Source organism: Dasypus novemcinctus, chromosome 30, assembly GCF_030445035.2.
Source record: "Dasypus novemcinctus isolate mDasNov1 chromosome 30, mDasNov1.1.hap2, whole genome shotgun sequence".
In the NCBI taxonomy this organism is placed as follows: Eukaryota; Metazoa; Chordata; class Mammalia; order Cingulata; family Dasypodidae; genus Dasypus; species Dasypus novemcinctus.
Genome location: NC_080702.1, coordinates 45205224 through 45217876, shown reverse-complemented (window position 1 = coordinate 45217876; position 12653 = coordinate 45205224). Strand labels below are relative to the sequence as shown.

At 36.1% G+C, this 12653-nt stretch overlaps 1 protein-coding gene across 1 annotated transcript; it reads left to right on the top strand.

The window, feature by feature from the left end:
- The first annotated feature begins 5814 nt into the window (after positions 1-5814).
- On the top strand, positions 5815-6783 carry LOC101446792 (olfactory receptor 7A10-like). The gene has a single exon (XM_004475359.4). It carries the CDS (start codon positions 5815-5817, stop codon positions 6781-6783), a length of 969 nt encoding a protein of 322 aa, XP_004475416.4.
- The last annotated feature ends 5870 nt before the right edge of the window (positions 6784-12653 follow it).

Here is a 12653-nt window from a genome sequence, read left to right as displayed (position 1 = left end):
AAATAAGCAGACATGATAAGACTCTGTTCTTCATATTAAGGAGATTGCATCCAAATTGGATAATAGACATAGAAACGAGGGTGTCCAGTATCCTGAGGTTGCTGTGGAATCCTGATGAAGTGGGTCAAAAAGTACAGACTCATCCTGTGGAGGTCAGTGAAGGTGTCATAAGGGAGATTTTAATTGTATTGAGTCTTGAAGAAGGATTTAGAGTAATTTAAGGAAGTGAAAGTGATAGACATGCACCAAGAAGAGATGACAGGGGCATGAATGTGCAATCAATATAACCATAAAGTGTGGTGAGGTTTTAAAAATAGTTCTTAATATCTGATAAACAATGAGGGGCAGGGACTTGTAAAGGGGAAAATGAGCTTGGTCAGCCTGGCAATAGCCATATACCCAGATAGCCTCACATTTTGTCCACAAGATGGATATTTATGTTTGGATAGTCACTGCTAGTTTTTATAAGGTGAAGATCTTGAAAAGACTTGCCCTGAGGAAAGCTCGCTCTGGGCCAATATGAGTATTGCTCTTGTCAAAACCCCTCATTGATGATGAGGCATCGAAATAACATGGTGAACATGGGGAAGGAGTTGTGGAGAGTGAATCTGTGTATGGTTGAATTACAATGTATAAAATATTGTCTATTAATACTAGGAACAATATCAGACATTTTATGTTAATTATTTAATTCTTTCAAATACTCTGTGAAGTCGGTTTCACAATTCTGATTTGAGGAATGTAGAATGTGAGACTTACAGCAATGTGTTGTTCTTGTACAAGGCATGTAATTGTGTCTGAATTGAATCTTGGCATTGATGTTCCTAGCATTTTGCATCTCACTCATAATAAACTTAATACATTATAACAGTGTTAGATTTAAAGAAAAATTGCAATATTAAAGATAGTTTCCAGCAACCTCTCACCCCTTTCCCCTGTTCTTAACCCATCCAAAATAACATCTTACATTTATTGGTCATTATTTCTTAGTCCCTTTGTCTCTCTAACATCTTCTCAGACTCTCCTTGTTTTTGATAACATGGATACTTTTAGAGAGGGAAGGTGTGGTATATTGCAAACTCTCCCCCAATTAGAAATTTCTGATAATTAGACTTAGTTTATGCATTTTTGGAAGAAGATACAAGGGATAAAGTGTCATCTTCAACACATCCTATTCAGGATGCATACTATCAGTGGGATTTATCACTGTTATGTTGAACTTGATCAATAGTGTGTTGAGGTTCCCCAGCATAAATTTCTTCAATTCTTAGGTTTTCCTTACAGCATCTTTGGAAAGAGTCATGAGGAGTTTTTAGGAGTGGGATTTAGTTCCACAGGCTTGAGAGAAAAATGTCTAAATCTTTTTTTTTTATTATTCTGCATGAGAGATTTGCCTCTTCTTATTTACCTAATCAATAATTTAGTTATTTCAGGATGGATTCATGACATTTATTTCTTAATTTGGGGTGTGATACAATACTTTTATTGTTGTTGTTCAATTAATTCCACTTTTGGCCATGGGAGTTCCTTCAGCTGCACAATGTTTCTCTTTACTATAACCTCATCACTGAAGGTTTTATTTTAATGACTATTTACTCTATGATAAGAGATGTGCCAGGTTGTTCTTGTGTATTTCTTTCCTAGAGCCAGCATTTTCTCCAAGAAGACATTTATTGGAGAAAAGTGTGAAATTCCAAGATCTGGGCACTATCTGTGCTCCTGCTACTGTGGCCTCTGGGCCCTCTCTCTAGAGTATAAAGAAATATATGTGTGTATACTAAGCTTGTACATATGAATGTCTAAAAAACTCTACATAGAGCCATCATTATCTATTCTCAACTTCACATGATTTCTTATTGTGTGTCTAACTCTAAATGCCTATAACACAGAAAATTCTAGCCTCCTCCCCGTGCTTATCTGTAAGCTCCCACTTCACAGTGAGAAAAATAGTCCCTCATCCTCCATCTATGTATGGATTTCTTGATTCCAGTCTACATGATTAGAAGTATTAAAATCCTTAATCCACACATGGTAGAATGCTACTTTATTAACTAGAGTACAATTATTATCCACAGTTTCTCTGACTTCATTTTACAGTCTCCATTCATGGCCAATATTACTTCGTCAGCACCTTTGTGCTCAGCACCTTTTGTCAAGGCAACTTATACATTTGTGATATATTAGATAGATTTGCAACACTTTATTCTATCTGGGATTCCCTTGGCCTTGTAAAACATTTTTTACTTGCATTCATAACGTTCAGTCATTATGTGGTCAAGTTAAAAGGGTTTAACAAATGCACAGTGTCAAGTATCTACAATTAGAGTATTACACAGAATAGAATCATTGCTCTAAATATTCCCTTGTCCTTCACCTATTAAACTCTCCTTCTCCTCAGTCCTCTAGGAACTAGTGAATATTCCATAATCTCATTATTTTGCCAAATCCAGAAGGTGGTATATTTTATATCAATAAACAACATGTTTAAACCAGTTTCTATTAATTAGAAATAATTATTTAAGCTTCATCCATATCTTTTTTGACAGGATGTGACATTTCTTTTGTCTCCATAATATTCCATTTTACATATATAGCACAGTGAGCGTACCAATTGACCTATTGAATATCATTTTATTCCCCCCAGGCAATAATTTTATTGTGGAATTATTATCAGATATTGGACTGAGTTGGAAATTAACTTAAGAGTTGATAAAATGTCTAGAGGCCACCTCACAGTCATTTGTGATTTTTTTATTACTTTCTTTTATGTTTTAATACACATAGATGACACAAAATGCTCCATTAAAAAGTATAAGAGGTGTCCATACAACCCCACTCCACACACTCCAAAATGATCCCACAGGAACAATCTCTTTCATCAGTGTGGCACATTCTTTGCATTTGATGAGTACATTTTGGAGCATTACTACTCCACATGGATAATAGCTTACATTGCACTTTGCACTCAGCCAGTTCAGTCAGTGGGTTTTGGCAAGTTATATAATGTCCTGCATCTATCCATGAGATATCCTTCAGGAGAACTCCAAGTCTCAAAAATGCCACCATATCACACCACTTCTTCCCTCTCCCTGCCCTCAGCAACTCCCATGGCTGCTGTTTCCATATCAATGACAGTATCTTTCATTACTAGAGTCACATTAATTCTATAGTAAAATATCAGTAAGTCCACTCTAATCCAACTATTTCTTCCGTCCTGTGGAGCCTGGGATGGTGATGTCCACTGCATCTCTAAATTGCGAGGGCTTAAGTCCCACATAGTTGATGGATGAGATTCTTCTCCCTTCAGTTGCAGATTCTCTTTGTTCCCTGGTTTGGTGTTTGACCAAAATCTTGTTTGCTTTTAGATTTGGAGATTACAAATACAGCTCTTGTAAACATTCATGTGTAGGCTTTTGTGTGAACTCCAGCTTTTATATCACCCACATATATACTAAAAAGCACAATTGCTGGATTGTATGATAAGACAAAGTTGTTTTACAAGAATCTGCTGAACAATCTTCTGGCAGAAACATTTTGCATTCTCACTAGTAATGAATGGGAGATATACTGCTCCACATACTCAACAGCAATTGGTATTGTCAGTGTTTAGGATTTTATCTCTTCTAATAAGCATGTGAGGATATATCATTGTGGTTTTAATTTTGCAATTCCCTCATGACAAATGATGTTTAACTTTTTAAAGATGTTAATTTACTATTTATTGATTCATTTATTTATTTATTTAAATTTTTAAATCTTTAAAGTAGGTTTAGTTCACATAAATGTTACATAAAAATATAGGGTGTTTCCATATGCACCATCCCTTCTCCCTCCCACTCTTTCCCATATTAACAGCATCTTTCATTAGTGTGGTACATTTGCTACAACTGATGAACACATATTGAAGCATTGCTACTAACAACCGGCTGTAGGTTATATTATAGTTAACAGTCTGTCCTGCACAATTTTAGGTAATGACAAAATATATAATGACTTGTAGATGCCCATGCAATGTCACACGGGATATTCCCAGCATTCTGAAAATGCCCCTATGTTACACCTATTCTTCTCACTCCCTTCACTCAGAATCTCTTGTGGCCATCACCTTTAAATCAAAGATAAACCTAATTCCATTGTTAGAATAATAATGTCTTTAATAAGAAAATAATGTCTATTTTATCCGTTGTTCATTCCCCAATCTTGAGGATTTTGTGGTGGTGATTCCCACACTCTTTCTAATTGAGAAAGGGTTCAGATCCCATTGCTCAGGTGGATTGAACTATCTTGCTTGCAATTGCAGACACTTTAGTTCCTTGGGATCAACATTGTCCATTATTACTTCTTTGTTAGTTGTCCTTGGTAGTTCCAGTGAACTGGAGAGTAGGTGCTGAAACTCAACTTAGATTCAGGTCTCAACTGGCACATGAACAGCCCAAAGATTTAAGACTCTGGTACATATGTTTAACAAGTTTAGTATGAAAACTTGCCTCTTCTGCAAATAAAATGTACAGAAGAGCCACATGTTGGGAATTTACAAATGAGCCTAACTCTTTAATGCTGGGCAACAACAATTCCAAAGTAAGTCTCACTGACAGAATGTGAAATTCGTGGCATTCTCTGTACGTTTATAGTGTCTGGATGTCTCTTCATAAGTGTAAACTCTGGAACGACCTCCAAACATACTTTGAAATCTCTTAGTCATAAAAAATAATCTGTATCTAATATTTCCCCTTTTGGTCAAGGTCTTTTTCCAGATTCATTGCTGGCTGGTATTTTATAATAATACCTAGGTGTCAGTGAGTTTGAATTTTTTTGTATGCTTATTTGGGACGAGTATATCTTCTTATATTAGGAATCTTTGGGAATATTATATCTTCATATGTTAGGATTCTGTCCAAATATTTTGCCCATTTTTTAGTTCAGCATTTGCTTTCTTTGTGGTGTAACTAGTAATTTGTGCATTTGCATACAAATCATTTATCAGAGATGTTTTAAAAATATTTTTCCAAATATGTAAATTTCCTTTACAACCCTTTATTGATGTCTTCACAGAGCAGAAATTTTACATTTGAATTAAAACTTATAAGTTTTAATATCTCATGGATCATGCTTTTGTTGCTATATCTAATTCTCATTACCATACTACAGCCCCCTAGATTCTCTTTAAGATATAGTTTTGCACTTTTACAATGTATTCACCTTAAACTGATACGATTCATTTTTATTTAATTTTTGTGAAATGAATACAATCAGTGCCAAAGTTCCTTATTTGTTTGGCATGAGTGTTTCCTATTGTTCTAGCAGCACTTCTTAAAAAAAAACACACTTTCTACATCAAGTTATCCTTGTCCTCGGTAAAACATCAACAGACTGCTTTGTGTTAGTTCATTCGTCCACTTTTTCAACTAGATTTTTTAAAAATTATTTTGTTTCTATAGTGAGTGTCATAACCAGGTAATATGGTTCCTAAAATTTTGTTCTTCTTTACGGTTTAGTCACTGGGTACAATAAGACTGGTCATAATGTTTGCCATTTAAAATAAATTCTGAGAGAATTTATCATGGAAAATATTGCTTGTCAAAGTGTTTTCTATTGTGGACAAGGATTTCTAGTCATTAAAATTATCATGAAAAGCAGAAACCTATGTTTTCCCTGACATTTTCAGATAAGGGTACTAGATCTATATAAAGTCTATAAAAATAATAACTTAATGTATATACAATAAAATCATACAATTTATTATATTTTTCTGATCACTGCTTGTGGCAAAAATTGCATTGCTCTGATATCTATTCCAGGAAATTCATCATGTACATGGAAACAAATAACCAAACATATGTTTTAGAATTTATTCTCCTGGGACTCTCAGAAGAAACAGACATGCTGTCCCTCCTCTTTGGGCTGTTCCTGTCCATGTACTTGGTCATCCTCATTGGAAACCTACTCATCATTGTGGTCATCATTTTGGACTCCCAGCTCCACACACCTATGTATTTCTTCCTTTGCAACCTGTCATTTACAGATATCTGTTTCACCTCCACCACAGTACCAAAGATGCTTCTGAACATCCAAAAAGGCAGCAAAATCATAACTTTTGAAAACTGTCTTAGTCAGTTGTATTTTTTCATACTTTTTGCACAATTAGATGACTGCTTCTTGACTGCAATGGCCTATGACCGCTTCGTGGCCATCTGTCACCCCCTGCACTACATGGTCATCATGAACCCCCGACTATGTGTCCTTCTGCTGCTGGCATCTTGGTTTTTGAGTGTTTTGAACTCTGTTTTACATGGCTTAATGGTTTTGCAATTGTCTTTTTGTGCAGAGTTGGAAATTCCCCACTTTTTTTGTGAACTTAATCAGGTAGTCCAACTTGCTTGTTCTGATACCTTCTTAAATGACCTAGTGCTGTATTTTGATGCTGGATTTATGGGTGTTATTCCACTCATTGGGATTCTTTTCTCTTACTCTAAGATTGTATCCTCCATTTTGAGAATTTCAACAGCCGAGGGCAAGTATAAAGCTTTTTCTACTTGTGGGTCTCACCTCTCAGTAGTGACTTTGTTTTATGGTACAGGTCTTGGAGTTTGTCTTAATTCTGCTGCTACCAAAAACTCCAGGGCAAATGCAGTAGCCTCAGTGATGTACACGGTGGTCACTCCCATGCTGAACCCTTTTATCTACAGTCTTAGAAACAAGGACATAAAGCAGGCCTTAAAAAAGATGATAAATATTCCCTCTATAAAAGGATACTTTGCCTCAAGTTTACAAAAGTGGTCATGATTAACAGAGATCAAACACTAGGAGTTCTTAACCTAGGTACTTTTTAAGCGTTTAGAGAAATAATCTGTTATTTGCCTAATAAAATAATTCTACTTCTTTAATTTTTATATATCAAGGTCACCTGTTTCTTTTGTATTATTTTACTTAATGTGTTCTCTCATTGAATTCACTGGAATCAATATTGAAGTTAGAAACTGCTGCCTGGATTGTCACCAGTAAAATATTTCATACAGGTTATTCTGTACATTTAAAATTATAGTAGTTGCTGGAGGCATGAAGGTGTATTTCAGTCATTGCCAAATGAAAGAAACCTCGTGCATTTTATGGTTTTAATGAAAAATAAACTCTCTTAGCTTTGTACCAGCTACCAAGGCTTTTGCTCATAGATTCAGGAAGGGGGTCACATCCTGAACTGGGGACATCATCTGACTGGTTTAAAATAATCCAATTCCATCTCCAGTATGAAGCTCTCTCTACCACATTCCAAAATCATAAGTTAAGTGAGGTTGTAATCTACAACACAATCTCTGATTTTCAAACAGTAATTGTCTCAGTAATTTCTATCATTCTTTCAGTGACATAAGGTTGCCTTTTAAGAGTTATTTCCATAGTTAATGGTGTTATCTGGAAATTTCTTTCAACACTCCCTACAATAATAGTAAACATTTACAGATAAAAAAAGCAATATGTGTGTTTTCCCCATTTCCTACCATAACTTATTCTACTATTAAACACAGATAATAGTACATAATTTCAGATTATTATGTAGACAAACTCTTTTCTTTCTGAGGGATACTAAGGTAAATGGTTCATTCATCAACTGATTTTTGTGACATCACTACAAATTTCAGACCAGTTTGGAATTAGTGATTTCTCGGAGCTAATGGTCATTTTTGAAAATATTAATAATTGCTTATGTACTTGTATTCACTTCAGTTTCTTTGGGAAAGCTGTGAATTCATTTTCAATTGTAATTTATTAATGTACAGGTTCAGACTTTGATGTTAGTCGTACACACATCAGAATTGCATTTTTCAGGGAAAGATATTTCAGTCATGCAGTCTTATAAAATGTCTGTTTTGATTACACCATAAACTGAGAATTTAAAATCCTCAGCTTGTGTTTACTTTCTGGAATTCTCTCTAGTGCAAGTAAGAGCCCATCTTATTCTACATTACTTGACTTACGATTCTTAGTAAAATCACTTATCACATAAAACAGTCAGTTTGCAAAATTATTCCTTTGGCACTGTCTTTAGATATTACTGCAAAAAATATTTTGTGAATCTTTTTATCCAAGCTATACATACACAATTGTGTACATTTATCCCATGGAAATAGTGCCATTGGTGTTCTCACTCCCAACAATTTGATGTAACAATTTCTAGATTGCTACCATGCAAGACTGTTCTTTGGCAACCAGTTCTTGTATAAAATAGTTTACACTAAAGGCTTATGCTCAAAAAGAATTTCTCTTTCCAAATAAAAGCTTTGAAAAATTTTTACTTAGTCCATTGTTCATTATAATAATTAGACATTACTATTCTATTATAGCCTAAACTTACGATTCTAAGAATGGAAGAACTTTTATCATTGATATAAAGGCAATGGTCACCAGTGGTTCTGAAGGGATGGAGAGGGGAGAATAGGAATAATATGGGGACATTTGGAGACATGGGCATTGTACTTCATGATATTGCAATGATGGAAGTAGGCCATTATCCATTTTGTCATAAACTATAAAAGTGTTTGTGACAGAATGTAACCTATGAATTATATTTCATGGTTAGTATCAATGCTTCAATGTGTTTTTATCAATTGTAACAAATATACAACAATAATGAAACATGTTAATTTGATAAAATGTGGGTGGATGAGGTCATGGAGCATATGGAAATCCCCTGTATTTTTCATATAACAGTTATGTAATCTAAAGTTTCTTTTAAAAAAAAATAATCAAAAATATTTTTAAAAATAATTTTTAGAAAAAACATTTTAAGCATACATATTAATTTTATTGAGGAAGCTAGAATTATGTCTTCCAATAATGGAAGCTATAGAAAACACTGAAAAGCAGGCCAGCTGAGAAAGGTGACACTTCTGTTACTATCAGGAATACTGTATAATTAGGAAGAGTTCACTGAAATTGTTGGCTCAACAAACATGCTCCATTCCTAATATCAGGTAGAAGGCTCATGCCATTAGTATTGTTTAATAAGCATCATAACTGCTAGTTCCCCATATTCTGGAAGACAGGAACACATGCCAGAAAGAGGGAGAAAGTCTGCTAAAAGCCATGTACTCTACTGAACTCACACCAAACTATGAAGACTCAATTGTGGATGCTAGAGGTGGGGCAAGGTGGTGTCAGAGTTAAAGCCCCCATATCATTTCTTGTACAAAAAAATATGGCAAACTGGGGACAAAATCATGCCTGTGTGGACTGTTTTGGGAACCCACAAAGCAAGAAGCTGCTGGACATTGATCTGGAGAGATCACATCAAGAAGAGTGATAGCTCAAGTTAAAACCATGGGTTTCTGCCCCTCCACAGGGCAAGAAGCCACAGCTTTTCCCAAAACTAAACAGTCATACAGCTGGAAGTGATCAACTATGAGAGTGGGAGGCTTCTGGTGAAGGGTGGATAGGGGCCCTATGAGTGTGGGTTCAGTTGTCTGGATCTCCCTTTTTGAGCTTTGAGGAGCATACAAGTTGGCTTGATGAGAAACCAGGAAAAGGGGATATGCGAATCTGCTGAGGCAGTACAAATTACCTAAATTCTGTGGTTACATCTAAGAGAATGTGGAGACAAGCAATTAACTTATCCTTTGCAACACACATAAGGGAGAGGGACAGTAGGATGTGATTTGCAGGCTATCAAGAGCATATTTAGGGTCCCGAGATAGGTGTGGGTACTCTCCCTCAAGGAGACAGAGAGTCATTATTTTCAGTGGTGATTTGAGCCACCAGGGTCCCATTTGAATTTTGGAGGGGATCTCTCATATGCGTTTCCTGCTTCCCTGGGAAAGAGGGAAGTGAGAAAGGGAAAAAGGGATAAAGACAGATTTCTGAACAGTTTATTCAATCCCAAAGAATCTATAATGGCCCTAGAAAGGGGTGTTTTGAGACAGGGGAAACTTAGATAATATCTTTGTATTAGCTTCCTTTGGGTCTCATATTTTCCCTAAATAAGAGCTTAAGAGGCGTGTTAAGATGACATTTGAGTCAGTACACCATCGTCATCTCTCTTACAAAGTACCGCTAGTGTGGTGATGGAATCCTGCTGAAGAAGGTTGTTTCATGAATTTGTAGGGTGGGAGGTGTCTGAACATTGATCTGGACAGACTGCAGCAGAATTGGAGCTTTCTCAAAGTAGAACTGCGAGTTTATAACACTGATCTCAGAAGCCATGTGTAGGTAAATCCCTACCCCCTAGGTCAAAGAGCCATGGCATTCACTGAGAACTTTAGTTTTGGGGTAGATTTTCTAAGCCCCATGCTCTCCAAAAGAATGAACCCCAAGCTTGTATACCCTGAGCCCCTGTGGCTCATTTCCAGACCTATATACCATGAGTCTACATTCTCCTGGGCCTCTGTTTCCTGAGTCCAGCACTCCCAGAAATCCAGTATTACCCTACCCCTCCGGTCTCAGACTATCTCTGGGAGTGGGTGAGTTTATGTGGGAAGTGCAGAGGGGCCAAAGGAGTGCAGGTTCAATTTTCTGGTCCCCCCCCCCACTGCTTTTTTTTGAGTTTGGAGGAGCATATCAGCTGACTTGGGGAGAGTCTAGGAAGAGAGGAGAGGCGAATCTGGTGAGACAGACCAATTTATCTAAATGCTCTGGCATAGGAAACATGGTCTGGGAGAAGGTAGAGTCAGAAATTTAACTAGCCCCCTTGTAGGACACCTAAGGCAGAGGGGTAGTGCAATGTGTTTTACAGGCTTCCAATAGCATATTTAGGGTTCCTGGCAAGGGATGAGTGCTCTCTAAAGAAATTAAAAGACATTATTTTCTCAGGTGAGTTGGTTCACAGGACTCATTTGAATTTCCCACAGGAGCCCTTAAACAGCCTTCCTGCTGCCTTGCAAAAGAAGGACATGAAGAAGGGAAAAAGGGGGAAGGTCAGACTCCCAAGCAGTTTATTCAATTGCAAAAAGAATTCTTCACCTGAGGCCTTAGCGTGTCTTTTATGTTGGTTTGTTTTCTTGTTTTTCCTTCCTCTTTATCCCCCCCACCACACACACACTGCCCTTTCCTTTTTCTTTATTTTTCTCCCTTCTCTTTTTCTTCCTCCGATTTTTTTTCTTCTCTCTTTCTATTTTTTTTTTATATTTTTGTTGCTGGCAAAATTTCTTATTTGCTGTGCTTCCTCATCCTCAGTTTCCTCAGTACTCTTGTGTGTACTGATTTTGGTTACCAAAACTACTTTCCTTTACATCATTCTCTCCTCCATTATTTATTGTTTCTCTTACATTCCACCTCTCTCTATTTAGCCACCAATATTTTGATTTTTTATCTCTAATACCTCTAATCTCTTTTCTATTGTTTATTCATTCTTTAAATTATTGTGCTTTCTTTTCTTTTTCCCTCTCTCCTGACTACACAATATTTTAATTCATATTATATTCCTCCCCATGTTCAGTTTACTATCTCATTAAAGGTACTCCACTTTTTTACAGTTATAACTATACACAACTTACATGAGTTCAATATTCATTCTCCTAGATCTCATATGGTTCTTCTACTAAAATTCATTATCAACACTGCTATTATATTTTTCTTTTCTTACCCCTTTTGCTTTCCCTGGAGCTAATATTTTCCTTCAGTGGAACTTTGCCAACAAAAAGGAAAGAGAAAGATGAAAAAAAGTGACAAAGGGTACACTTAATGGGTAAACAAAAACAACTAATTACACCCTAAGACTAGATGTAGAAGATAATCAGCAGAATAAAACCAACAAGATAAAATGATAACCAGGCAGCAACAAAAAATACAGACAATACCAATAATCAGGAAATCATGGTCTAATCCAATGTACTAACTAAAAACCAGGAGGAGAATTGGAGCATTGAACAAGTAATTAAAACTCTCAAAACATTTATCTTGCACCAATTCAATGCAGTGAAGTTAGAGATTAAGCATATTAAGAAAACACTTGGAGAGCATACAGAAGATATTTTGATCATGCACAAAAAGATCATGGATATGACTGAGATCAATAGCAAAATCCAAGAAATCAAAAATACAATCTCAGCAAATAATAGCAGATTTGAAGAGGTAGAGGAAAGAATAGTGATGTGGAAGACAGTACATCTGAAATAAAATAGTTGAATTAAGCTATAAAAAGATAGAAAAAAATCCAGCAGGGACTTAGAGACATGAATGACAATGCAAAAGTCACAAATATACACATTATAGGCATCTCAGAAGAAGACAAGGGAAAGGAGACAGATGAGATGTTGGAGGAAATAATGGCTGAGAACTTCCGAAACCTATTGAGGGAGAGGCTTGTACTTGTCCAGGAAGCAAAATGCATCCCAAACAACATAAATCCCAAAAAACCTAACCCAAGATATATACTTGTCGAACTATCCAATGCACAAGACAAATAGAAAGTACTAAAAGCAGCAAGAGGAAAGTGAACCAACACATACAAGGGAGGCTTCCTAAGATTAAGTGCTAATATCTCATCTGAAACCATGGAGGCAAGAGAGCACTGATTTGACATAGGCAAGGCATTAAGGAAAAGAATTTCCAACCAAGAATACTCTATCCAGCAAAGCTAGCATTCAAAAATGATGGAGATTTCAAAATATTCACTGATAAACAGAAACTAAATGAGTATGCCAACAAGAAACCATCCTTTAAGCAAT